Below are 25,724 nucleotides of genomic sequence, written 5' to 3'. Positions count from 1 at the left end.
AACTGGTTCACCCTCTTTTGAGGACAAGCGCGTGCAACAACGCCCCTCACCCCACTATTGACACCCATCCCGCAATACCGCATACTGTAGTCAACCGGCCTCTTACGAGTATTTATTGTACAAGTGCCATACCCTGAAACGACAATGCACGTGCCACCCTACAACTCCCCCCCTCCCCTACAAGGAAACTCGCATCGTGAGAACCCGACCGGCCGACCGACCGACCGCTTCTCCAATCCGGCAGCGGTTCGGTACGGCGGCCCGGCGGCAACACATGATCTATTTTCACAAAGTATCACTCGCAGAGCGAGCGCGACAACGATGTTGAATATATTTTATTGAATTCCGTTGTTCATAAACCTTTTCTTTCCTTTCCCATATCGTTCTCCTCATATATTGTTGCGTTCTTTTCGCAGTGTCATACAGTATGGCGATTTTCATTGGGTCCCAATTATCGGGCGGCTAAGCGGTACCAGGTTGAGTTATCTTCCATACCCTTTGGGATGGAGGCGCATTCTGATGTGTGGGCGATGCGTTACTAATGGTGGATGAGATCATTGCTACTCTCCATATACGTTCGGGTATTAGGCCTTTCCCTTTTGTTCCTTTCTTTCTTTCTTTCTCCAAGAAGTATTTGAGTTCATTTCGTATTCTACTACTACCTTTCTCTTCAAGTATCCGCGTTCGTAACGAACGGCATTTGATATGATACGATTATTAGCAGGTGAAAACGTGAGTGGCGGGGATGAAAAATATGGTTCGGTTCGGTGGTATTTTGCAGATTACCGGTATTTGGTTTGCCTTTGTTCTATTCCATCAGTGCACCGGTATATTCGATGCAACCCACCGCGAGGCCCGGGCCCGGTTCCCAAACAGTTGCACCTCCCAGTGTGATATCATACCGCTCTAAAAATCTTGGGCTTCGTGGGCATCCCCGCACTCATATGCTTCATTTTTTTCAGTATGGCAATCACAAAAGGCCTATCATGCTTTCCTCCTTCCCTCTCACCCCAAGCATCGAATAATCAAATAGCGAACAGCACCGTCCCACCACCATCGATCCAAACGTAAATTTTATACGACGAAAAGGAAGCTCCAAGCAAACTACTAATACAATCCCACCCCTCACCATCCACACATTGTATATACCGCGTTCTAAAGCAACCCCTGCTTCTGCAAATCCTCATAAACCTTCCTCGGCATGACATTCCCCTGTCCGTCCTCCATTTCCTCCACAGTCTCATTGGCCATCTTGGTCTTCTTCTTGTCATTCTCAAGTTTCTCCCAAAGCCTCTGTGCTTCGTCAATCTTGGTGATTTCGCGGAACAGCGTTGTGTTTGTGATTCCAAGGCAGCGGAGGCCGTAGGTATGTCTGTACTCGTTGAAGTGTTTATCGAACGCGCGGCGTCCCATGTAGACAAAGTTTCCGCAGATCTCGCAGGAAAACTCGACGCCGAGGCCGTGGAGCTTGTAGAGCCAGTATGGGATCGGCTTGCCGTCCCAGGCTAGGGGGAGTTTTAGGGGGTTGTAGATCTTCTCGTCGTCGTTCTCATCGTCTGTGTGGGTCTCAGCTTCGATGTTTGGATCAGCCGAGTTTTCTTCATATAGGGCATCTAATTCCATCTACATAAAGGTTAGCTTCATCGTTAGAATTGGTAGGGAAGGAGGGAGGGGTATGTACTTGTCTTTCACGCTCTGTAAGTGACTGTTTTCTCTCAACATTGGTCATTGTCTCATCTCGCTCTTTCGACATGACCTCCGTCAGCTTGACTATCCGCCATTCCCGCTCAGCAATGGCTTTGTCCTTCAGTCTTGACGCTGCACCACTACTCCCCCCTGCTTTTCTGGCTTCGCCGTTCTCAGCACTCCCTTCAGCCTGTTTCGCCGCCGCCTTTTTATGCTGTTTTCCATTGAAATGGTGGTCAAAAACATTATTATTTTTGAACCCCTTTGCGCAGACATCACAATAGAACTCCTTCGGGACCCGCATCTCCTCCTGCCTTGGTCCGATATCACCGTCACTCTTCTCTAATCTGCCCCATCCCACAACATTATCCTCTTCCCATGCCTTCTCAAAATCCTTCCCAGTCTGTTCAACGATGCCTTCCGGATTCTCCAAGGGCCGAGTCCTCGACAGGAAACTCTCGAGATACTCCGCCAATGCGCTGACATACTTGAAATACTTGTCATTCATTTTCTGATTGCGCGCGAACTTGTCGAACTTATCGAATAATGACAGATAACTCAAGTAAGTGATCCTCTTGACGCCGGGAAGATTTAAATAGTCCTCATGATTCTTAGTCAAGTCAAAGAACTTGCCATGAGCCTCCTCACCGGTAAACATGGTGTCTATCTCAGAGACATATTCTCCATCGGTAGCTTGTCGTCGCTTGTATGCGCGCTCTAAGTTCTCGACGGGTTCGTTGGGGTAGCGACGATGAAAGTCTTTGATTTGGCCCAGTTGGCGGTAGAATTCTTCGAAAGGGTCTTTGGACGAGAGTGAATCAACCTCTTTTTGCCGGGTTCTGTCCACCGCGCCGGTTAGCTACAGCCTTAAAATTTTGGTGAGTAGAGGAAATGTACCCATTTCTATCCGCCTGCGTTTCTAGCAGCCGCGCCGATTGCTGTTGAAACCTATCGACAAACTTTGCGATTTGGTGATCGCGAGTAAGGCGTTCTCGTGCCTGTTTGCCGTTAGCTAGCTATCGTGGTGGTTTTCGAGGTAGGCAACATACTGATTTAGGCTCTTCCAAGATTCTGTCTGCGCATGCTTGCTCGAGCCGTTCGAGATCCTCGCACAAACTCCGTTGTTCGTCGAGAATACCCATTTCGTCCTGTGGGTGATTGGGGGAACGCGGTAGCTGGCAGAATTAAACTAGGCCTCGTTAAATTGGGTGCTGGGACTTGGAGAGACGCGCAGGAAGGGTAACTTTAGTGCCAGCTTAGGTTGTACCGGTTACCCGGATGTGAATCATGGTCTCTCACTGTAGACACCTGTATCATGGTATAGACCTATCATAGGTTTCTATTGGGTTTTTCATTACAAGAGCGGTGGTGACACCCTATATAACAATTTAAGGACCCATCATATTTGAATTGACGTGCCAAATTCAGTTTACTCTTAGAAGTATGATAGTGTCTATTTGAATTGTCGCAATATTGTCATACTCAGCAGGATAAGATTGGAAAAACGACAACACCGAATAGCCAGAAACTATGATACAGAATACCAACTCGGAAACCCAGTTGCCGCCCCGTACCCTTAGTACGCAAACTTATCGTGCTTCCCAAATTTAACTCTAATGTCGAGCAATGCCTCGTGAAATCGTCCCTCTTAGAATCCACGCGTTAGCTTGTATTCGGCTTTGGAGTTTGGCAGGAAGTTCAGGTGCTTACCTCGCCTGGCACGTTTCAGCGCCTTTACTTGCTCATCGTCAAGCTTCACACCGGCCCTGAGAGGTTTCAAGAGTTAGCTTAATCACCAACTGCGTCTTAGAAAAGGTGATCGCACTGTTCTTCCAGCTCCTTCCGTGTAATCTTATCCTTGCCCTTCCCTTCTGTCCCCGACTTCTTCCTCTTCTTATTTCTCGCCTGTAACCGAACAACAAACGTCTCCTTAAACCCGACGGCTTCCGCATCACCACGAATTTCCGTAGCCCCACCAGCGCCCACCTCATCTACACTGAGAAATTTATCCCTGACGGTCTGCAGCGCCCACCTTCCACTTCCCAATTCATTTAGAACAGGCAAGAATTCTTCCTCCGGCGAGATGGCTTCCCGTGTAGCGCTTAGGCCCCCAAATTTGTCACACGAAAGATACCTTCCGTGATGAGATTTGAAAGAGTATTTCTCGGTACCGTGTATCTTGGTTGCAACCCAGACTTGCTTAACATCTGTGGGCTCCGCCGTAGATAGATCTTCACCTTCGGTTGAATCAATCGGGGATGCAAAGACTTTCCCTACGGCGTCGCAGGCGATACATATCGGTCTTGCTGCGGAAAAGGTAAGAATTATCGGTCCGTTAATATCCTCTATCTCCTCCCGTTAGCCCTTTCCCTCTCTTGCGAGTTCTCAGTTTCTCAGTGAACAAAACGAACCTAAGCTCTCGGAATCAACCCATCCCTCTGGCTCCTCGCTCTCCTGTTGTTTGGCAACTTTTGACGAAGAACTTTCTTCAGTGTTGCCATTATCGACTTCTGTCCTCTTCCTCTTCTTGACTTTCTTGTCGCCTTTGAATCGGAGTGCTTTTACCATTGTGTTGTTTGGTTAGTGATGTTCGGGTTTGGGCGGTTTCAGTTGTGCCGCTGGCCGGGTAACGACGAAGGATGGTCTCCAAGACTTGAGGAGAGGGGGATGGCAGCTGAAACCGCGAATTTGGCAGCAAGAGGGCAAACAGGGAGGAACCATCTGAACGCTGGTATTCAAGTGTTGAGCTTTTTGTATGGTACTTGTAGGTTGTGCCATCCGTGCTGTCATGTGACCTAGCATACTATCATACCGTAGTATCACCTGGCTTTCTCTGAGCTCCAACGCTCCAATAAACTCAAGGTTTAAGTTACTCAGAAAAAAAATAAAAGGAGCCAACCAACTTCCTACAATATTATGACCTACCAAAAGGCAGATCCAGTTCTTGTTCGTTTGGACGATTTGAGATCGGGTATGTGGAGCACAATATACCTCCATGCTTGGCTCCTGACGCTGTACCAGGAAATGTTGATCTTAAGCGCCTCGAGAAGGCATTTGGTCCCGAGTCCTTAGGAATAATCGTTGTTAGCGGTCTTCCAGAGAAGTTTATAGGGTTACGCCAAAGGCTTCTATCGTTTGCCTCACATTTGGGAAATCTTTCACAGGTAGAACTTGAAGCTTTGGAATGCCCTGAAGCAAAGTATCTAGTTGGATGGTAGTATTCGCTTTCTAATTTTCTCTCTCTAGGAACTTTGGTACTGATAGAAGTGGAGAAAAGGTCATGCGGAAAAGAGAAGCTATCAAATGATAAAGTGGATACATTGAAGGGATCTTATTATGCCAACTGCGCATTTTACAAAGACCCAAAACTAGATGGCGCAGATGGCGATTATCCAGATTTCCCCGAGTATACGAAGGGTAATATTTGGCCGAGGGAGGGATTGTTAGTGGGGTTCAAGGAAACCTTCGAGGAATTCGTAAGTAAAGTAGCAAATCCTTTCTCCAATTTAGCTAACGGTGACAGTGTGTAATGGTTATTGATATCGCTGGCCTAGTTGCTAGGGTGGGTTTCTTAAAAGTCTGGTTGTGTTGTGATAGAGCTGATGAGGTGAACATAGGCATGTGATAGATATGGTAAACACCCGCCTGTGCTTGACAGTGCCTAGAACAATTACTAAGAATTAGCATAGCATTAAAGCACATCTCCGGTTACCAGGAGGGATATCTTGAGCACGTAGTCAAGACTTCCACTTCTACCAAAGCCCGCCTTCTTCATTACTTCCCGCCTCCAGCTCTCGAGACTGGCTCCATCGAAACCGAGGAAGACCTCGACAATTGGTGTGGGACACATCTTGATCATGGCTGCCTGACAGGTTTTGTACACACCGCTACTGTCTGTTTCTCGGCCTAATGTTGTTACAGGTCTAACTTCTGCCATGTACGTGGACGAAGGCTCCCTAACTCTTGATATCTCTAGAGGCGTAGATCTCCCGGAGCTTGAGTCGGCACCGGATCCAGATGCCGGTCTTTACATAAAAGATCGTAAAGGTGGTGTCGCTAAAGTTGGTATTCCAAGGGACTGTCTTGCTTTTCAAACCGGAGAAGCACTGGAGGTTATAACCAAGGGCAAGTTGAAGGCTGTTCCACATTTTGTGAGAGGTTGCAGAGCTGGCAAAGCGGCAGGTGTCAGTAGGAACACTATCGCAGTTTTTACGCGTACGTACTCCGGTTGTGTGGAGGAAGGGGATGCTAACAATTTTGGGGCATGACAGAGCCCAATCTCTGGGAGAAAGTTGATGGGGATAGAGATTTTGCTACATTTGCGAAGGAGATTGTGGCTAAAAACACTGAGGGATAATCAAATAGCTTCTTCCATTGAATCAATATCCGTTAATCGCGTAATATTTCTGGAACAATAATCTTATCCTGATCTGGTTGTGAGTGATTCGTCGTGAAGGGGATAATTGGTGTCACGTGATCTTGAAATTTCCCGAGTTCGATGGGGGAAAACATTGATATTCAAAGGTGCCCCATAGTCTGGGGCTCAGAAGCCCCTGTGACGGTGTTATCGGAGTATCATATAATATGATATCATACTAACCCTGGTCCGTATTTTTGCCGCGTGATGAGGGATTCGGGACTTTTAATTTTTTTATGGTTGTGGATCATTTAATCATATCGCACAATTTGTATCATACTTATGATAAGAAATATTGCACCAAAGCCCGCATCTCATCCCAAAAGCCACAACAACCCTACAACCAACCCTTACAACCACCAATTGCCCCTCCACCCCGCCCTTACATTTCCCTCCTAATACTTTACACTATTCTCGTCACCACACCACACTCACCTAACCACCCGTTTACGCCCGCAGTGGCGGGATTGCCATGTCACTTGGATCCCGGATATCAAGTTTCTTCACGAGTCCTTCTGCCGAGCAAGACCGTCCGCGTCAACCTTCACCGATAGCGATCGCCTATGATGATCCCACGGCTATAAACTCTTCCAAAGCTTATAAACCAATGTTTGAGGATCATGAGACGTTTGAGGCCCGAAGACCGCCGTACCTACACGTGAGTTTCTCCTTGAAGAGGGAAAAAAAAGAAGGGGATTTACAAAAAGATTTGATGATTGACGGAGGCGGGACTGACCCTTTTCTAATACAAAGTGTATGGTAGCCGGCGGTATTGGGGGAAGTACGGGCGACATCTTGATGCATTCGCTTGACACCGTCAAGACTCGTCAGCAGGGTGCCCCTACGGCCATCAAGTACTCCACTATGTCTGACGCATACGCAACTATTCTCCGTGAGGAGGGTTTTCGAAGGGGGCTCTACAGTGGTGTCACTCCCGCTTTTATGGGGAGTCTTCCAGGCACAGTCATTTTCTTTGGTGTCTACGAGTTTTCAAAACGGAATTTGATCGATGCGGGATGTCCGGAGAATTTGGCATATCTATCTGGTGGTTTCTTGGCGGATCTCTTTGCGAGTGTGGTGTACGTTCCATCTGAAGTTCTGAAGACAAGGTTGCAATTACAGGGGAGATACAATAATCCTTATTTTAAGTCCGGATATAATTATCGGGGCACGATAGACGCAACTAGAACAATCATTAGAAGAGAGGGACCGGCAGCTTTGTTTTATGGGTACAAAGCTACAATTATGAGAGATTTGCCATTTTCGGCCCTTCAGTTCGCGTTTTACGAGCAGTTCCAGAAGGCTGCAAAATCGTATCGTGGATCTAGAGATATAGGATTGCCGTTGGAGATTGCTACAGCCGGGTTCGCAGGTGGTTTAGCTGGTGTCATCACTTGCCCTCTTGGTTTGTCGCACCTTCTCATTGTATATAGATTTTCGAAAGAATACTGACCCAGCATACAGATGTTGTAAAAACGAGGATACAAACACAGGTCCGAACATCATCCCCATCTGCGTCCAAAGCTGCTACTACACTAGTATCCGGTGCGCTGAAAGAGTCTCGGCAGTTTGCTACATTACAACCTTCGCCGTCTCCCCCACCTCCCCCGCCACAGCACAGGTCAATATCAACATCATCCCCGTCCACAACCTCACCTCCGAAGACCGGTCCATTAAAGTTCAATACGTCCTCTGTTTTTGAAGGTCTCAAACTCCTATATCGGACTGAGGGCATCCAGGGCTGGTTTCGTGGCGTAGGCCCTAGAGCCGTGTGGACTAGTGTGCAATCTGGGACAATGTTGGTCCTATATCAATACCTTCTAAAGCAACTGGAGCATTGGTCAGAGGCCCAGTCAGAAGGGAGTCCTTTATGATAAGATAGACATCGGAATCACGGAAGTTTGTTGGTGAGGGGAATGGGGTGACTTTTGTAGATAAAAAGGGATTTTTGCTTCTTGTAGCTCATAGACTACCGTATGTGACCCTCCTCTTTTTTCTTTCTATTTTTTGTCTTTCGAGTGGTGGGGTTTTACACATACACTTTTTTTCACTGTAAAGGGTTCATAGAGCGATATGAGTGAGGGTTTAGGTCCAGAGGATAGATGAGAAATAGAGAATTATGATAGGAGGTGACTTTAAAAGGCTCCGGGGGACCACTTAGTAAGGCAATTCATAATATTATTATCCTAGTGACAAGTAATTTTTGCGAGTCTTCTGAAGGTTTATGATACCGCAGATTTTTACCACTGCGTTTTGGTACCTTGCAGCAGGGCTTGGGCGTTAAACATAATTTGAGGGTTTAGGGTTTGATGGCTGACAAACTGCCTAAGCTCCTACGAAACACCGCCGTGCTTCAAACACCATGCTAAATCCCTTCCATCATCCACCCACCATCGTCATCCAAGTCGCCTTTATCCTTTTCTATTCATAATACTCATCTGTCGTCCAGTGTCTTCTATTTCATCAACCCTTGAACGATAAACTAAGCAGAGTCACCATAAAGATTTGATATGGTAGGATATTATCCGAAAGCTGTTTTTCTGAAGGGCATCGAGGTGTCTATCTTAGAGAGATAACCTTTGATTGATATTTGGATGGGTTCGATATTTGATACTAACGGGAGCAAATACAGGGTAATACTCAGTCTGGAATAGGCGGACCTCCAGCGGGAGATGGCGAGAAGGGCAAAGATCAAAAGGTAAGGTCCACTCTGCTTTTACTCATTATTGCTGGACCTCCCAACCCTATTTTTATCCATTCCATCACCTCCGGTTTCATCAAAAATTACCACAGATAATGCCGCCAGGCTAATTTCATGTGCAGAAGGAAAAGCCAAAGTACGAACCCCCCCCACCGACTACTCGTGTCGGCAGGCGCAAGCGCCGTACCGCTGCCGGACCAGACGCTGCCAGCAAGCTTCCAACGGTTTACCCCAATGCTCGTTGTAAACTCAAACTTCTCCGGATGGAGCGTATCAAGGATCATTTACTTCTTGAGGAGGAATTTGTTCAGAATCAGGAACGTCTACGAGGGAGCAAGGGTGAGAAGGGAGGGTTGGAGCAGAGGCAAGAGGAGGAGCGGAGTCGTGTTGACGATATGCGTGGGAGCCCAATGGGAGTTGGGAACCTGGAGGAGATGATTGATGATGACCATGCTATTGTCTCTAGTGCTACAGGCCCTGAGTGCGTTCCGCATTATGAGTAGGCTGTACTAGCACGTAAACTAATTATTGGGTTTTAGGTACTACGTTTCCATCATGTCATTTGTCGATAAGGATCTCCTGGAGCCTGGGTGTTCCGTTTTGCTGCACCACAAATCGGTCTCGATTGTTGGTGTTCTTACAGAGGATTCAGATCCTTTGATCTCAGTTATGAAGCTTGATAAAGCTCCTACAGAGTCTTACGCGGATATTGGTGGTCTGGAACAACAGATTCAGGAAGTTCGTGAGGCGGTTGAGTTGCCCTTACTTCATCCTGAGCTTTATGAAGAGATGGGTATCAAGCCTCCCAAGGGCGTCATTCTTTACGGCTCTCCCGGCACCGGTAAAACCTTGCTTGCGAAAGCGGTTGCCAATCAAACATCCGCTACATTCCTCCGTATCGTTGGTTCTGAGCTCATTCAGAAATACCTTGGGGATGGCCCTCGTCTTTGTCGTCAAATATTCCAGGTCGCTGCTGAACACGCACCTAGTATTGTCTTCATTGACGAGATTGATGCTATTGGTACCAAGCGTTACGACTCAACAAGTGGTGGTGAAAGGGAAGTCCAGAGAACCATGTTAGAATTGCTAAATCAACTGGATGGTTTTGATGATAGAGGTGACGTCAAGGTCATTATGGCTACCAACAAGATTGAGACTTTGGATCCCGCCTTGATTCGTCCGGGTAGGATTGATCGTAAAATCTTGTTTGAAAATCCTGATCGTATGTCTCTTCCCCTTTTCCCAATTTGAACGATATAAAGTTACTAATGCTTCCTAGAAAATACAAAACGCAAGATTTTTACCCTCCACACCTCAAAGATGTCGTTGAGCTCTGATGTAGAACTTGAGGAGTTTATCAATCAGAAGGACGATCTTTCTGGTGCCGATATCAAGGCTATCTGTACTGAGGCTGGATTGCTCGCTCTGAGAGAGCGGAGGATGAGGGTACAAATGGCGGATTTTAGGACGGCTCGGGAGAGGGTCTTGAAAACCAAGAGCGAGGGTGAGCCTGAGGGACTGTATCTGTAGCTGGTTGGCTTGTTGTTGCTTTGCGCGTAAATAATTGAGGTTTTACAATGGACTCAGTTGGCTCTTCATACCCACGCGTTGGTGCATGTGATAGTATAAGTTATCTCAATATAACAACTCGACCGTTTTTCCACTACTCATTCTCACACATGACATTTACAAGCCACCGAAACACTCACAGCTTTCACTACTTGAGTGGAAAAGTAAGTATTGTTTTTTCTTTCTTTTTTTCTTCGGGGGAGGAGCGCTGCAGGTAAATATACATTTAAGATCTTACGCAAAAACCAAACTTTTTTAGTGACTGTACAAGAAAGCTTCCTCCTCCCTATCTTACCATACATACCATACCGCATATCATACCATAACGCAATTACACCCCCCCCACTCTCGCCAAATTCCCAGAATCCTTAGAAAACCTGGGCGGCATCTTAACGTCCCACATGGGCCTCTCGATGATCACCATTTCCATAGCCTCCAGCACCTGACCGTCCCTCCAGCCTTCGCCCTTGATGAGGATCTCCTCGCGGTAGCCGACGGGCAGGAAGCCAAGCATGCTCTTGTACCTATTTGAGCTCCAGAACGCGCTCTTGACGCCACTTTTGCTGCGCTTCTTGTGCGTGCTCGCAAGGACGATAGCTCTACTGGCTCCGCCATCTTCGTAGCCTCCGCCTTCCCATTCTGAGTCTGTCACTGCCCCTCCGGTGTTGGTTTTAGCGGGAGCGGGGAGCGGGGGGTTAACGATTGGTCCGGAAGCCACGAGACCGCCTGTCATCACACGTTTATGCCCCGCTCCGGAACCCAATTTTCCTCTGGTGGCTTCGGCGCGGGGTTGGACTTCTGGTAGGTCCTTTAGAAGGTCAAACATCCAGAGCCAGTCTGCGGACCAGACCCACAGTCGCTGCTTCGCTTTCCATTGACTGGTTTCGAAGAACGTGCCCGTTGCGTGCGACTTTAGCGTGCGGAAGTCTAGTGGTAGGTAGGTTGGCGGGTTGCGGCGGGACCAGTCTGATAGTGCGCCCGTGGTCAAGTGGAGTTCTAGGATGTGGTTTTCTTTGGAGGTTATTAGGATCAGGCGGTCTTCGGGGTTGCTTGTGGAGGTGATGGTGGAGGTAGTGGGGGAGGGGAAGGAAGGGCGGAAGGTTAGGGTGCTCAGGGAGGAGTTGAGGCGTGGTAGGAGGGGGTTTTTAGGGTTGAGTTTCCAGGTGGAGTTGGTTAGGATGTAGGTGTCAAGGTACCCGCTCAAGTCTGAGACTGCCAGGAGGTTACTGGTGGAGGAGAAGAGGTGGTGGTTGATGGTCCTTGGGTAGGCTTCTAAGTCACCTTCGTCAATACGGTGGACTAAACGCTTTGGTTGGCGTTTGCTAGGGGTGTCTGCGGTTGGCGGAGGTGGGGCTCGAAAAGCTGTCTCAGGGCGACCTTGTCTGGGTAGTTCGAAGACTGAGGATTCAAATGTGACTGTGGCTTTAGACTTAGGACTTGCTGGTGGTTCTACTGCCAGTTTGGCGATCAGAACCCGGGAGTCGGGAGTGACTATCGAAAGCCATTGTCTATCTGGGGATATCCTGATGAGTCTTGCCCCCTCGTTGGCGAGGTCAACATCTTCTTCCATCTCGTCGTCGGAGTCGTCTTCGTCCTCTGGTGCTTCGAGATGTAGTGAGTCTGGAATAGTTATTTTGCTAACCCTAAGGGACGCAGAACCAGAAGAAGACTTAGGAGGCCTTAAGAGGAAGAGCTTGACTTCGGCAATTGTCGAGACTGCGAGAAGATGACCGCCGTTCTGAGGAATTGGTGACGATATTGATGCGGAAGTAATGTACTCGTCATTCTGCATTATATATTAGTCCTAGATTGGATAGAAAGCTGGTCGAGATGAACTTACGGCCAAGACAATCCTGCTCAAGAGCCTTCTACCTCGTCCTTCCTCTTCGCCAGGGAAGAGGTATAACTCGTCTCCTTTGTTTTCGTCATAGCCCAGTTCTTGGATTCGCCAGATCTTGATTTCTTGCTCCCACCAACTCATTATCAGTCGTGATTCTGGGACTGAAGTGACGATTGGTGATTGCGGGACTGCAGGGATCGTAAGGTGAGATTCATCTAAGAATTGTCGTAGAGGTATAATTATTGGCGTCATGTCAACACCTAAGTCTCCGTTAGAACAGATTCTGTTTAATCTAGGGTGAACGGAATATCACCTCCTGAAGCAATAACACTGAACTTTCCACATTCATAGGCCGCCATAGCTCTCACATCGTGTTTGTGAAATCGCCGGAGAGTGACTTGAGCCCACTTCCTCCCTTTACCAATATACTTGTAGAGAATAGTCTTCATATCCACACCTCCAGAGATAACAGTGTCCCCATTGATCCCACCAACCTCCAGCGTCAGACAATCCCCATCATGGCCTTTAATTCTCTGCTTGAGCGTATAATTATCCCCATCCCAAAAGCACACCTCCCCCCTCGAGTCTGCGGATACCAAATCCCCGTTTGGCAGCGCTCGAACAGCCCAGACCAAGACATCCCTCCCACGGCCCTTGTTCAGCGACAACCTGGAAACTACTCGACCGGAGCGAATATCCCACACTCTAATTGTCGAGTCAGCCATCCCAGCAGCCACCGTATGTCTATTCTGCCAGGCCATGGACAAAACCCTGGATTTACCAGTTCCGGCCCTCATCAGTGTCTTGACGTAACTTAACGCGCCTTTTCCACCGGCGGTCGAGAGAATTGTCAGTGCCCCATCCTGCATGCCCACGACAATCTTCTGTGAACAGGCCTCCTGGTTCTCTTGGTCGACCTTATCGGAAGAATGAAGCCGTGGCTGAGCAGCGATACTCCAGATCACGCCGCCATTGCAGTCCGTATGCGTGCGCGGGCGGCCGGTTACCAGGTCCCATTCTGTAACGACGGAGGAATACCCAATGCTGAAGAGGCGGAGGAGACCTCTTCCATGGGAATCATAATCCTGAACCCATGTGAGGTCTTCTATTGAGCGGTCTTTTCCGCCCGCAAGAGTGCTCTCATAGACCCAGGCACCTAAAAGGGGATTCCAGATCTCGATGGATCCATTCGCGCGACCAATTGCTAATCGTAGATTCTTGGGCGGAGGATGCGGTGACGCAGGCGTAGATTGGTGAGAGAAGGCTAGAGCTGTGATCTGTGAGGGTGGGAAGTCGACGAACCGACAGCGGTGGAGAGAGACGTGGGTCATCCTTTTTATTTATTAATTGAAGTCGGAATTGTCTCTTCCTGTGGTTGTTGTGGGTTCTTCACCCAGATTGGCAGTGGGGGGGTTGAGTTTAAATTCCCCGAAATTTTGCACCAAACTTTTTTCTTCTAGTTTTTGGGGCTCTGTTTGCCAAGATTTCGGCTCAGGTATGATAGGGGACTACCGGTAAGTGATGGCAGGGGCATACAAGTTGGGTTTCGCGGTAATACGGTACTGGCGTTATGCTTACGTGGTTTTCAGGGCTGTGGGGCAAGTCACGTGTCTCACAGGAAAAAGGAATGAAAGCGGGGGGATAATAAAAAACCGCTTTATTTTAGTGCCCGTTCGTCTATTTTATAGATTCGAGCTAATCTCTATCCAGCCTAACTGCTGCATTGCCCTCCACAAAACCTAGGTCAACCTTGTGGCCCACCAACTCTCTGATATTATTGACCTTATATCTGATCATGGTAGGGCGTTCCAAGCTCAATCCCCATCCGTGGACTCGCATATCTTTAGGTAATCCCATAGATTCCAACATTTCCGGCCGGAACATGCCAGAGTTGCCAATCTCAACCCACTTTCCGAGACCCTCATGATAACCGAAGATTTCCATTGACGGTTCGGTATAGGGATTGTATGCCGGCTTGAAACGCAGCCGATGTACACCCATCTTCTGGAAGAACTCTTGCATGAAGCCAATAAGATCTCCAAGTGTAAGGTTGTAGTCTGCAATCACACCTTCAACCTGATGGAATTCGGCGAGATGAGTTGCATCAACAGTCTCGTTTCTGAAGACGCGGTCGATGGAGAAATATCTTGCAGGTCGTGGGTTTTTGGCGAGCTTATGAAGCATGTTTGCCGAGATTGCAGTGGTGTGTGTACGAAGAACTAGACGAAGAGACTCCTCCTCTTTCCATGGGTAGCGATATCCGAGGGAACCAAATTTGCCTTCTTGATGGACCTCTCGTACATTCTCCCAGTATTCGGCAAGGAACTCTCCTGTTTCGTCATCTCTGGGTTTATCGGCGACAGCAGGATCTGAGATGTAGAAGGTATCTTGCAGGTCGCGGGCGGGATGCTGTTGGGGCACGAAGAGGGTATCGAAATTCCAGAAACCTGTCTCGACAAAACTGATAGTGTTGTCAGTTCGCTATTCATGGGCTAGTGACTGATTGGGGGCTTACCGATTGGTTGGCATTTCTGTGAAACCCATCTCAAAGAAGATATTCCTGAACTCGCTGCGAACCTTGTTTACTACAGGGCCGAAGTGTGAGTATGCAAGCTATAGCTGTTGGACAAGGAGATAATGGAAGTAGGCGGGGGCTTACGTGGGTGCAAAGCTCCACTGGGAGTATGTGCGCCCAAGGCAGCAAAGTTATAAGGCTTGAAGGGTTTGCCCTTCCAGGCGCCACTGGGGGCTCCAAGTAAGCAATTTGAACATGGCTCGTATTGGCAAGGGAAGAAGGAAAAAAACATGCCTAGCGATCATTTCCACTGTCAGATCTGTCTCTTCTTTCACAACCTCCAGAGCAAACTTTGGTCCCTTATCTATCTTGAAACTAATGCGCTTCTGCATAGTGATGAGCTTCCTCTTTTTCAGCTCTACTAGAAGTGCCGGCTCGGGCATAGTTTGCTTGGCTTTGATTAATTCCAATTGATCTCGAGTAGTGTCTTGAATCGAAGCTGCCTGGGTACAGCATCTCAGCCATTGTCTCAGATATTGAAAAACACTATTAGCTCCCCGGCGAGAGTTCATACCTTTTTAAGCAACCTATCACCATCCTTCATGATCCATCCCTCCTTGAAAGCTTTCCCCTGACCAACCTTCGCGGTAGTCCCACCAACGATTCTCTACCCGAATTAGAAGCCAAAGCAAACATTAGACTAAAACAGGGGCTTCCTACGGGCAGTTCACTGATTTTGATACCGTCCATAGCAGCGCAAACCGCTTCGTAGACTTTCGCCTCATGGCTTCCATCCCTTACAATTTCCTCAGCCTCCTCTGTCAAGACCGGCTCTTCGCGGTCGATTGTCTCATAGACGAGCATCTCCCTGCTTCGGAGTGAGTCCAGAGCTCCCTTCAGCACCGTAGGCTCAACATCTGGAAAGGCCTCGCTGGAGGCAAGAGGTAACGCTGACAAGTCGTTGAGGGAGTGTAAGACTCGAGTCGCTAGCTCTGTGGCCATGGTTCATAAAAATTATTGAAAGTTCGGAATTTGTAGGTAGCGGCCGACTAGGTTTTTTTTGGTTGTTTTCCAATAACTGGCTCAACTGGATGAGGGGTTCTGGTTGATAAGTTAAACAATTGCGGGGAAGGGGTTAATTTCTATGCCGGGTAACTACAATGAGAGATTTAATGCCGAAAGTTAGGCTAATTACCCGGTCGTAACGTCCAGCTCATCTCACTCTTGCCTCCTCCTTCGCAGTCCACTAAAAACTTCTCCTAGCACACATCGACGGCAAAAGCCAACGCTATTCAAACACTTCGACTTACCACACGACAAGCGATTCTCAACTAAAGCACCAATATGCCTAAGAATAAAGGAAAGGTATGTTTTCTTCTCCTTTTTTCTTCTCCTGCTGCTGGCGCTACCATTCAGCTAAAAAAAATACCACAAATATTGTACATTACGCAGCAGGTGGCTAACTACGCCGTGACAAATAGGGAGGAAAAAATAGGCGTAGAGGAAAGAACGAAAACGACAACGAAAAACGCGAGCTGACCTTCAAAGAAGATGGTCAAGGTATGCTTTCAAAGCTTTGGCTCTCTGCTCCCATGGGGACAAAACGATCATAATCAAAGCTTGAGCTGATGCCTCATAGAATACGCACAGGTCGTCAAGATGTTGGGTAATGGTCGTTTAGAAGCCTTGTGCTTTGATGGCGAGAAGCGTTTAGCGCACATTCGCGGGAAGATGCGCAAAAAGGTATATATTCTTGCCCCTCTTAAACACACCTCTTTATATCAGGTGCGTCGGGCCATGAGCTAACACAGTAAACAAAGGTCTGGATTAACCAAGGAGACATCATCCTTCTCTCTCTCCGTGACTACCAGGACGAGAAGGGCGACGTCATTCTCAAGTACACCGCAGACGAAGCCCGCTCTCTTAAAGCCTATGGCGAGCTTCCAGAGAATGCAAAGATCAACGAGACAGATACCTATGGTCAGTTACCTATTACCCTTCACTGCCACAATCTCACTCTTGAAACCAATATTGGTATTAATATATCAAACAGGCCACGAAGGAGCCGATGAGTGCAACTTTGAGTTTGACGTCGAAGCCGGCGATATCGATATCGATGCTGTCTAAAAAAAGAAAGAAGAAAAAAAAAGCATATCAACTAAACAAAAGTTACAATTTTCTTTTCTCCTTCCATGGTGAAACAAATGAGAAAATACTGCCCTGAAATATCTCGAGTAGGGGGAAGAGAGAGAGCGTGTGCAGTTCAGGTTTTCTTCTTTTTTCCCTTCTGGCGTTTATGATACTTTTCTTCTTTTTAATCCCTTCGTTCTCTCTTCCTTTACCATAAGGTGACTAGAGGCATAGGGATTTAGGGTGGGTCGGGGGAATGGGAAGGTCGGGGTAGTTGGGCCGGGCGGGCTGTTTTTCTTTTTTACTTGCGTACCAGTCCGGTGTGAATGGTCCGCGCACCGATAGCTCACTTCACCTCTTCTCTAAGCGACGTCTTTCTGTGAGTTACGATACATAAAATAGAAGAAAAAAAGAGATTTTGCAATCTTGTATAATCTAGAATTTGTCTTACCCCTGTTCTGCCTTTGATTTGTACGGAAGTATTGAGTTGGTTTGGATTCTGGTTTTCTGCTTCCTCGGTGTGATAGTACTTGAAATCTAATGCGCTCGAGTAAAGGTAATAGCCTGACGTTAGGTACAGTACTGGTACTGTACTGGGCTATCACACTCTCTCGAGTACGGGTGTAGACTATTTGTACCCTCAAGTACGATTCCACCGTACTGCCCCTACTTTCTAAATTACATGGTAAGAGAGAGTCTTGGTGCCCAACCAACACAGCCAGGCGATGGTCGAACGAAAGCTAAACAAGCCCAAGGAGGATATAAGCCCGTAGTAGGCTTCCTCTAAACCACCTCAGTGTGTGATGCCCCTGTCGGTTATAAGTACTCGTACAGTGCCGGTACTCACGAATGCGTCCAGCCCAACCAAAAAAACCTTCCTTTACGGTATGATACCAGGAAGTACCGTTCTCGTACAAGCATCCCCAAAACGACCCGCAGACAAAGTCGGCCCAACGGTGTCAGCACTACCCTTGAAGTGCACCTACGACCACTAACCCTGACTCATAAGCGCACGGTACTGCACTGTACTTGTACCGTACTATCGGTATCATTCGGGTTCAGACTATCGATATATATATCATAAGCAATGGCAAGAAGTGCTGTCGCTGTGCCACCCATACAGCACCGCATCCATAGACGGCTATGGTATCGATAATACAGTAAGGTATTGAATCCAGATCGAACTTGGAAGCAGGCGGGATAAACTGCTGTGATGTACTGTTCTGTACCAATACCGCAGTGCACGATGTGTATCCGGGGGGGGGGGGCGGTGAATTGAGGACGGTTGTGCACGGCCCAATATAGCAACTCCCGGTGCGGGAGAAGTACGTAAGGTACGATACTCGAGCGCACTATACGAGATTCACAGTGGGGGCTCTGGTAACCTGCGAACTTCTCACGTTCTCATATGTTGGGAGGATGGACTATGATACCCTTGCCCGCTTGGGGAAATATCATAGCTGTGATGGGTACTTGTAAGTTAACATACACCACCAGATCAAGTCACATCGACACAATGGCATATATACCCCTCTAGAGACCTCCACAACAAGTGCGTGAAGATTTAATTAACTAAACCACACTACTTGTACCGGTACTTTCCAAGTTTGATGTGAAATTCGGCGGTAGAAATTTTTTTAAAAAAATATCAATTCCCAAAAAACAGTACGGTATGGAAAAGCAGACAATGACCTTACCTAGCAACAGGCTTCTCCAGAAGATGCATGCATGCATGCGCTGCCACTATGTACAGTACCTGCGCTGGCAGAATTCACCTCAGCTTGACTTCACACCGGCCTGGCTTCACGACGACGTCTGTGCCATGATACTAAGGTACTGGTCATGAGAAAGCGCTAAATATTGTTAAAAATAAGGATATCTGAAAACGGGGTGTTTTGTTACGGAGCTTTTTTACTCTAGAATATATGATACCACGAAAACTCTTTCGATTCACTTTCTTCTGATAGGTTGCTAATATCTGGATTCAGTGATAAAGATTCTTAAGAGGGATTAGTGCCTTCCTGACACGGTATGGTCCGAGCCATTTGGCTGTTATTGAATCTCGTTAACTGGCTTTTGCAATTGTGCTAACCTGGCGGGCTGAATTTATCTTGGTTTGATATTGCCATTTACAGGAATATTTACGATACGGTGGAGCTAGCAAATCACAAGAGTTTTTATGGTACAAGTACCACGCCGGCACTTGTATCATATTGAAAAGGTTGTCCCATTTCACACATCCCCGTGCTCCGACAAAAAGTAAAAATAATAGAAATAATAAAAAGCAGATCCCTCTGAACATCTTTCTATATTATCTTCACAGAGGGTTTTGATCTCACTCCCTACATATCAAAACAACCTTTCCATATTTTTAGTGAGATGTGCAAGTTACAGCTTGAATATCTTAGAGCTCTAACAAAGAGTTAGTAAAACCGGTGGCAAAAGTGAGAGTGGAGAAATTTTGTTTAACCTTCTTCATTTCTATTACCCTTCTACTCGTACAACCGAGTCCAGGCTCAGTTAGATACTAGTACTATCACGTCTAGATTAGTATTTTTGTATTTATACTATTTTGCTCAGTTAGTACACATGAACAACTCTTATCAAGATTAGTTGAAACTCACCAGGCTGGTGCTAAACCATCCAAAACGGGAACGGAAATTACTATATGTAATATCAACTTGAGGAAACGATTTCAAGGCAAGAATTGAATGTTTAAAATAATGGTGATATAAAGGAGATGGCGGTATTTAGACTTAGAGGAGTTCCTGCCTTAGCTATATGGAACACTTCACTCTGACCTAAAACCCCTCAGTATATGTGCAGGTACTTGGAATGGGTTAAAATTTGCGAACAGCTGATTAACTCAGGCTACTAGTATACTGCGTCAGGAAAGCACCAATACTTTTTATGAACTGTTGCCTCTAAATCCCAAGGTTAGCGACCTAATGGGGATAGCAAATCACAAGAGTACATACGGTATAAACAGAATAATTTGATCCTGCAAACCCTCTTCAAGGGCTCGGCCTTTGGGGAGTAGAGCCTTTCTTGGTCCTCAGTATCAAGGCGCAATAACGTGGCTGAGATGAATCATACCGTAGCATGTTTTGATACTTCGCGAAGTGTTTCCGACAGCCTAGGAACTGCCAAGAGCCTCGGACTGGACCGGACGGCTTTCAGGAGTCCGTCCAGGGAAGTGATGTTTCAGAGCGGTTGTCTTTGGCCTGGACGGCGAGGGACAGAGGTTAATTGTCGGAGTTTACCGGATCATACAGGGCCAGGAGCTTGCCCATGGGATGTGGAATAGCAAAAATATTGATGTTTCCTTTCGCATAAGGGGTAAGAGGTGGTAATGATCTAAAGTGAAAATGTTCTGAGTGATGGCTGCAAATGAATGAGTGTGAATGTGAATGTGAATTGCGGGGAACTGAGATAGTTGTACAAGTAGAAAGAGATGTCGGAAGGGGGGTATGAGACGTATTTATATAGAGCTGGCAAATGATAAGAAACAGTGGACTCCTAGGCCGAAATACCGGTATGCCGCGCGTACCAAGCTCTAAACTGCATGAAGGGGAAACTGGCGACGGACTGTTCAAACCGAGTGACAATACATGATAATCGGCCCCTAACTTGCGTATAAAACGTGAAGCAAAAAGCAAATCAGATGATGGGACAGCCCAGAATACATTCTCTTTAAGTCTTGACCTCATCCCTAGGAGTTGTCCCCACCTCCTCTGTCTCCTCCGGTTCCCCCTGCTCATCGTCTTCAACCGAAACTCTTAACCCCCCCACACCCTTCTCAACTTCATCCACAAGGCCCTCGATGTACTCTTTATCAGGACCGGTAAGGGTTACCGTGTTCCTTTTTTTCCCCCAACGTGGATAACTCCCGACTTTGATCCTCCGCTCCTTGACCTTCTCCTGCAATTCTGTTAAAAAGCCGGCAATCTCGCTTTCCTTCATTGGAGTAGAAATAAGGACACGGGTTTGCTTGTTGTGGTTATCGACATTAAATTTTAAGAGTGGGCGTAGCCCTTCAAGGAGCTGCTCAAAAATGCGCGGGATGCCGGGGAGAATGTGGACGTTGTCTACAATGCAGATCGGGACCCATAGGTCTGGGGAGATGTAGACATTCCGCACATTTGGTCCGGTGGGTAAGAGTGCCATTCGCTGCTTTGCGCTAAGCATCGGGGAAGGGGTTTCCCAATCAAACGGTGGGTTCGTTTTGCTCGATTTCGAAAGCCTGCGCATTCGGGCCCAGGTTTCGTTGTGAAGGGTGAGTGGTAGGTTAAAGGCTTTGGCGATCGATGAGTAGGTGATATCGTCGTGGCTATTATGTGCCTTAATTATTATGCGCCTAGAGGAGAAGATTCGAAACATACGTAGGGCCAATCCCCCCAGAGGTGACCACGAAATCGTAGTCCTTGTTCATGCGTCGAACAGCTTCCATGATTTCCCCTTCGTCGTCGGCGATTACCTCCACCCGCTTCATTTCAACACCAAGGTCGAAGCAAAATCTCGCGAAGTAGTTACTATTCGTATCCACCGTCTACCCTACGGTAAGTAACCTCCTAAATCGGCGTATAAGGGTGGATGGATACCTTTCCGTTAAGCAATTCGTCTCCAATGATGAGACATGCTGAGGTGCATATTGGTTTCTCGGGGCGTGCGTTTTGTGGGGTAGTCATGATTGGTCGTGCTAAATGGAGAGTTAACTGGGAGAGTCGTGGTACGATAGCATGTAGATATGGGTTGTATCTTGGGTATTTAAGTACCATAATAGGGCGGAATGGTGTGGGTGTAGGAGTATCGTGTGGGCTCCAGTAAGTCACTGTACCCCAAAGTCTCGAAAGGTTGATGCTCGGCGATGTTATAAATGGCGCAGCCCGGTGACATGGGGACAACTGCCGTGGTTTATGATCTACACAAGTCGGGGATGCCCCACGTCCCTTCATGAACCTCAGCTTCGGTATTCTGTTCCCAGGTTACTGCGAATCTCATGACGTCGTGCCATGTTGAGGGACACCATCAGCCATCTGCTACCGGTACTCGTGTACAGTACCGGTATTGTCCATGTGGTTGTGGCCGTGCTGCCTTGGAGTGCTGAAGTGTGCTGCCAATAGACTGTCAGGAATGGTGCCTGGATGATGGGCGCCGTGCATGTTTTATTCACCTAGATTTGGTAAGTCGCTTACCCGAGCACGGCAGTCTAATTCAGACCCCGAACATCAACAGTTCCTAAGAAGCTGGGTCGCTCTTATACTTACCACGTTGAATAAAGACACGATACTGTACCTTAGGCTACGATAATGAGGGAAAGTCGCCAACAATCTATTGGCTTCTATCAAATACCGGCAATGATTGTAGTAGGCCTCCAACAATGGTAGTCCTTATTATCTTATCTTGAGTTCGCACTGCGAATTTCGAACTACGATGCGTCCACAGGTGAGGCTGAGGTTTGGTCTGGCTTCTTACGACAAGGGCGGGGATCTCATGATCTTTGAGGCTCAATACTGGTAATTGCATGCCAGCTCTAAAGTTAGAGGGTATCCTGACCTAATACCGGTAGTTGGAGCTGAGCTCTACATGTGGGCTACGGGGTACCAATATGATATAATACAGTACTCGATTGGGCAGCGAGAACCACTGCCTCCCTAGGAGGAGATAGAGTATCACACTGGTGCCGGTACTCGAGTATCGCAATGAATTAAGAATGAAGAATGCTGACTCATCTGGACCACTGTACTCGCTACCATATTCTGCCTGGCACCCTACTGAGCGCAAGTAGTCTACTCGAGTACGAGAAGATAATTTAATCTCGTGTTGACAAGCCTTGCGCTGAAGGGATTCCCTCGCGATACGGGGCTCCAGGTGGCTTTTAATGCTTGCGCCCCACCAAAGTTCGTCCGAACCTCACAGGGAAACTGGTTGCACCCACCACCGCTGACCAATCCCCCTCCCACTAAGCACGTGTCCTGCCATCTACGGGTAAACCCTGGCATCTTTCCCCCTCCAATCCGTAGACTCGTTCACTCATTTTCAGCACTGAGCCTCTTAATTAGCTACCGGCATGGCTGAAAGCCAAACCCACACAGCCCGCAAGTGCTTGCATTTCTCCTGTTCATGTCCACCCCACTAACGAATTGCAGAGTTGCTGGGGTTTTGGCATTCATTCCGTTATCCGTTGTTCTTCCTTGGAGTGGCTGGAGTCTTGGTTATAAAGCTTCGATCGTACATTCGAAACTTCGAGCAACGTGAAAGCAAGGGTTTAACGGCATTAAAGCCAACAACATGGGTCGAGGTTCCTGTGAGAGCTGGGTCCGAGCCGGTGGCTAAGACACACCCTAATCCAAGGAGGGTGGTTGGGAAGAAGAAGGGCTTGAAGCCAAAGAATGGAGGGAAGGTAGCGTTGGAAGTCGAGGAAGGAGAATTCGACATTCAGACTCTGATTTTTTATTCCACACTTACTGGGTCGACTCAACGGTGTGCAGAGGAGCTGAGAACCCGACTGTTTAGTGTTAAGGGTGAGAGCATTTATCCAACCCTTTCAATTCCCACACCAGCCAATTCACTTGGCTCGGTCCCTCTTCGGAGGAGCTTTTTACCACCGGTCATATACAACCTCGAAGAGGTGGGGTTGGACGACTTCTTTGTTGCGCCACCGAGCGAGATAGGGAAGAGAGTGAAATATGTTTACCTTTTGTTATTGCCTACATACGAAACAGAGGCTCCCATCCGTCCCTTCCTGGCACACTTACAGGAGACCCACCACGACTTCCGCATTGACACCGCCCCTCTTCGTTCGCTTGCTGGGTTCTCGGTGTTTGGCTTCGGCGACTCGTCAGAATGGCCAGCGGAGGAAGGCAAGTTCTGCAAAGATGCAGTTGAAGTGGATAAATGGATGGGGAAATTGACAGGAGGAAATGGAGGAACAAGGAGAATGTTCCCTGTTGGCATGGGAGATGTAAACCCGGCTGTGGGACTTAATAGTGCGGAGAAAAGTTTGGACGAATGGAGAGTCCACCTAGAAGATGCTATGCGAGAATATGCTGCGACTGGGGCTCTGGGTGATTCCGCTGATTGGCGAACGGCAATTGAGTCTGGAGACGAAGATTCCGATTTCGAGATTACCGACCCTGCAGATGATATGGTCGATGTTGAAGATCTCGGAAATTTAATCCAAGGAAACCCGACTGTTGCTAAAAGTGGCGGTGTAGTAAAGAAAAAGGCCGTCCTACCCGTGGATTTTACCACACCAACAGGAAGGAAGGCTTTGGAGGCCGGAGAAGGGCAGAACGCGGACCGTAAAGAGATGGTACCAAACGGGAGTGTTACATATGAAGCATTGACCAAACAAGGCTACACCATTGTTGGTTCCCACTCGGGGGTGAAGATCTGTCGATGGACTAAATCGGCCCTGAGAGGACGAGGAAGTTGTTATAAATTTTCTTTCTATGGAATCAAGTCACATCTTTGCATGGAAACTACACCATCCTTATCATGTTCAAACAAATGTGTATTCTGCTGGCGACACGGGACGAATCCTGTTGGGACTACCTGGAGATGGAAAGTAGATCCACCAGAGGAGATTTTCAAGGGTGTCGTTGAGGGCCATTACCGCAAAATCAAAATGATGAAAGGAGTTCCGGGGGTCCGGGCAGATAGGTTCAGCGAGGCCTTCAAAATCAGGCATTGTGCATTGAGTCTAGTCGGCGAGCCTATCTTCTACCCATATGTCGGTTTCCATTCCATAACTCTCCACGGAAGTCTCGTACTAAAGATGTGTTTTTTTTCTTTTAGATCAATGAATTCCTCCACCTCCTCCACTCCAGTAAAATATCATCCTTCCTCGTGTGCAATGCCCAGCACCCGGCCCAGCTTGCAGCACTTGGCCACACAACCCAGCTTTATGTCTCGATAGACGCTTCCAACAAAGATAGTCTAAAGAAAATCGACCGTCCGCTCCACCGTGACTTCTGGGAGCGGTTTCAACAGTGTCTCGACATCCTCCGTGAGAAGCGCAACCAACATAGGACGGTCTTCAGACTAACCCTAGTAAAGGGCTTCAACATCGAAGACGAAGTGCAAGGCTATGCAGACTTAGTGGAAAAGGGACTCCCCTGCTTTGTCGAAGTCAAAGGAGTGACGTACTGTGGAACATCGACAGCTGGAGAAGCAGGCCTAACTATGAAGAACGTACCCTTTTACGAGGAAGTCGTAACTTTCGTCGAAGCGCTTAACGCAGAACTTGCCAGGCGTGGGCTGGGGTATGGTATCGCCGCCGAGCATTCTCACAGGTTCGTTCCCCCTTCCCCCTGCCCTATAATGTGCTGGTGCAGTGGTTACTGATGTTTGCAGCTGTTGCGCCCTGATCGCCTCAAACCGCTTCTTTATCAACGGGAAATGGCACACACTAATTGACTACGCCAAGTTCTTTGAGCTGCTTGAGAGTGGGAGGGAGTTTGGCCCAGAGGATTATATTGGAGAGGCTACTCCGGAGTGGGCCAATTGGGGGAATGGGGGATTTGATCCGGCGGATCAGAGGGTTTATAGGAAAGGGAAGGGGCCCAAGGAGGAGGTTGAGGAAAGTGGCGGGTGTGGGTAGTGTATCATAATATTATGATAGTGGGGGGGTAGATGTACAGATACTGGTTTCTGGCGAATTTGGAATCGAGCTAGATAAAATATCACTAGAGAATCTACGTAGGTGCATGCACATGAATCAAATTCTTGGGCTCTAGATATTCACTTTTGACATAAGGTTGAGAGAGAAGAAACCACAGACAGTTGGGGTTAAACTTTAGTAGTATGATATCATCAAGGCACTCCAAGTACGAGGAACTGTGATATCTAAGAATAAGATACT

At 47.6% G+C, this 25,724-nt stretch overlaps 11 protein-coding genes; 6 read left to right on the top strand and 5 right to left on the bottom strand.

Annotated features, from left to right (window-relative positions):
- Window positions 1-977: 977 nt before the first annotated feature.
- On the bottom strand, window positions 978-2,875 carry GSTUM_00004273001 (uncharacterized protein). XM_002835519.2 has 4 exons: window positions 2,736-2,875; window positions 2,584-2,684; window positions 1,682-2,525; window positions 978-1,623 (listed from the first exon to the last, which is right to left on the bottom strand). Exons 1-4 carry the CDS (start codon window positions 2,826-2,828, stop codon window positions 1,156-1,158), a joined length of 1,506 nt encoding a protein of 501 aa, XP_002835565.1. The 5' UTR covers window positions 2,829-2,875; the 3' UTR covers window positions 978-1,155.
- A 250-nt stretch (window positions 2,876-3,125) lies between these two features.
- On the bottom strand, window positions 3,126-4,254 carry GSTUM_00004272001 (uncharacterized protein; the record flags this gene model as incomplete). XM_002835518.2 has 4 exons in its annotated part: window positions 3,126-3,333; window positions 3,397-3,452; window positions 3,512-4,031; window positions 4,098-4,254. 4 exons carry the CDS (start codon window positions 4,252-4,254, stop codon window positions 3,263-3,265), a joined length of 804 nt encoding a protein of 267 aa, XP_002835564.1. The 3' UTR covers window positions 3,126-3,262.
- A 282-nt stretch (window positions 4,255-4,536) lies between these two features.
- On the top strand, window positions 4,537-6,043 carry GSTUM_00004271001 (uncharacterized protein; the record flags this gene model as incomplete). XM_002835517.2 has 10 exons in its annotated part: window positions 4,537-4,657; window positions 4,708-4,850; window positions 4,894-4,903; window positions 4,964-4,997; window positions 5,120-5,162; window positions 5,210-5,248; window positions 5,304-5,319; window positions 5,376-5,558; window positions 5,608-5,901; window positions 5,958-6,043. Exons 1-10 carry the CDS (start codon window positions 4,603-4,605, stop codon window positions 6,041-6,043), a joined length of 903 nt encoding a protein of 300 aa, XP_002835563.1. The 5' UTR covers window positions 4,537-4,602.
- A 403-nt stretch (window positions 6,044-6,446) lies between these two features.
- Window positions 6,447-8,061, top strand: GSTUM_00004270001 (uncharacterized protein). XM_002835516.2 has 3 exons: window positions 6,447-6,761; window positions 6,857-7,508; window positions 7,568-8,061. The coding sequence occupies exons 2-3, from the start codon at window positions 6,860-6,862 to the stop codon at window positions 7,975-7,977; spliced, it is 1,059 nt and encodes a 352-aa protein (XP_002835562.1). The 5' UTR covers window positions 6,447-6,761; window positions 6,857-6,859; the 3' UTR covers window positions 7,978-8,061.
- A 351-nt stretch (window positions 8,062-8,412) lies between these two features.
- GSTUM_00004269001 (uncharacterized protein) lies at window positions 8,413-9,465 on the top strand (the record flags this gene model as incomplete). The annotated part of the gene is made up of 8 exons (XM_002835515.1): window positions 8,413-8,451; window positions 8,509-8,543; window positions 8,607-8,616; window positions 8,736-8,801; window positions 8,927-9,125; window positions 9,149-9,190; window positions 9,271-9,285; window positions 9,344-9,465. 8 exons carry the CDS (start codon window positions 8,413-8,415, stop codon window positions 9,463-9,465), a joined length of 528 nt encoding a protein of 175 aa, XP_002835561.1.
- An 8-nt stretch (window positions 9,466-9,473) lies between these two features.
- GSTUM_00004268001 (uncharacterized protein) lies at window positions 9,474-10,464 on the top strand (the record flags this gene model as incomplete). XM_002835514.2 has 2 exons in its annotated part: window positions 9,474-10,026; window positions 10,084-10,464. The coding sequence occupies 2 exons, from the start codon at window positions 9,474-9,476 to the stop codon at window positions 10,332-10,334; spliced, it is 804 nt and encodes a 267-aa protein (XP_002835560.1). The 3' UTR covers window positions 10,335-10,464.
- Window positions 10,465-10,704: 240 nt separating this feature from the next.
- GSTUM_00004267001 (uncharacterized protein) lies at window positions 10,705-13,544 on the bottom strand (the record flags this gene model as incomplete). Its single annotated transcript, XM_002835513.1, has 3 exons — window positions 10,705-12,159; window positions 12,214-12,473; window positions 12,527-13,544. 3 exons carry the CDS (start codon window positions 13,542-13,544, stop codon window positions 10,705-10,707), a joined length of 2,733 nt encoding a protein of 910 aa, XP_002835559.1.
- A 307-nt stretch (window positions 13,545-13,851) lies between these two features.
- GSTUM_00004266001 (uncharacterized protein) lies at window positions 13,852-15,819 on the bottom strand. XM_002835512.2 has 7 exons: window positions 15,449-15,819; window positions 15,303-15,395; window positions 15,040-15,231; window positions 14,873-14,987; window positions 14,729-14,798; window positions 14,515-14,674; window positions 13,852-14,451 (listed from the first exon to the last, which is right to left on the bottom strand). The coding sequence occupies exons 1-7, from the start codon at window positions 15,728-15,730 to the stop codon at window positions 13,909-13,911; spliced, it is 1,455 nt and encodes a 484-aa protein (XP_002835558.1). The 5' UTR covers window positions 15,731-15,819; the 3' UTR covers window positions 13,852-13,908.
- Window positions 15,820-15,989: 170 nt separating this feature from the next.
- GSTUM_00004265001 (uncharacterized protein) lies at window positions 15,990-17,287 on the top strand. XM_002835511.2 has 5 exons: window positions 15,990-16,093; window positions 16,210-16,288; window positions 16,368-16,471; window positions 16,549-16,708; window positions 16,782-17,287. Exons 1-5 carry the CDS (start codon window positions 16,073-16,075, stop codon window positions 16,853-16,855), a joined length of 438 nt encoding a protein of 145 aa, XP_002835557.1. The 5' UTR covers window positions 15,990-16,072; the 3' UTR covers window positions 16,856-17,287.
- A 3,128-nt stretch (window positions 17,288-20,415) lies between these two features.
- GSTUM_00004264001 (uncharacterized protein) lies at window positions 20,416-21,947 on the bottom strand. XM_002835510.2 has 3 exons: window positions 21,460-21,947; window positions 21,241-21,407; window positions 20,416-21,188 (listed from the first exon to the last, which is right to left on the bottom strand). Exons 1-3 carry the CDS (start codon window positions 21,544-21,546, stop codon window positions 20,552-20,554), a joined length of 891 nt encoding a protein of 296 aa, XP_002835556.1. The 5' UTR covers window positions 21,547-21,947; the 3' UTR covers window positions 20,416-20,551.
- Window positions 21,948-22,885: 938 nt separating this feature from the next.
- GSTUM_00004263001 (uncharacterized protein) lies at window positions 22,886-25,521 on the top strand. XM_002835509.2 has 4 exons: window positions 22,886-24,008; window positions 24,138-24,593; window positions 24,659-25,155; window positions 25,217-25,521. The coding sequence occupies exons 1-4, from the start codon at window positions 23,760-23,762 to the stop codon at window positions 25,461-25,463; spliced, it is 1,449 nt and encodes a 482-aa protein (XP_002835555.1). The 5' UTR covers window positions 22,886-23,759; the 3' UTR covers window positions 25,464-25,521.
- Window positions 25,522-25,724: the final 203 nt, after the last annotated feature.

This window comes from Tuber melanosporum (genome assembly GCF_000151645.1).
Source record: "Tuber melanosporum whole genome shotgun sequence assembly, scaffold_11, strain Mel28".
Taxonomy (NCBI): domain Eukaryota; kingdom Fungi; phylum Ascomycota; class Pezizomycetes; order Pezizales; family Tuberaceae; genus Tuber; species Tuber melanosporum.
Note: the sequence above shows the minus strand (reverse complement) of the source record. Positions and strands in the feature narration are given on the sequence as shown.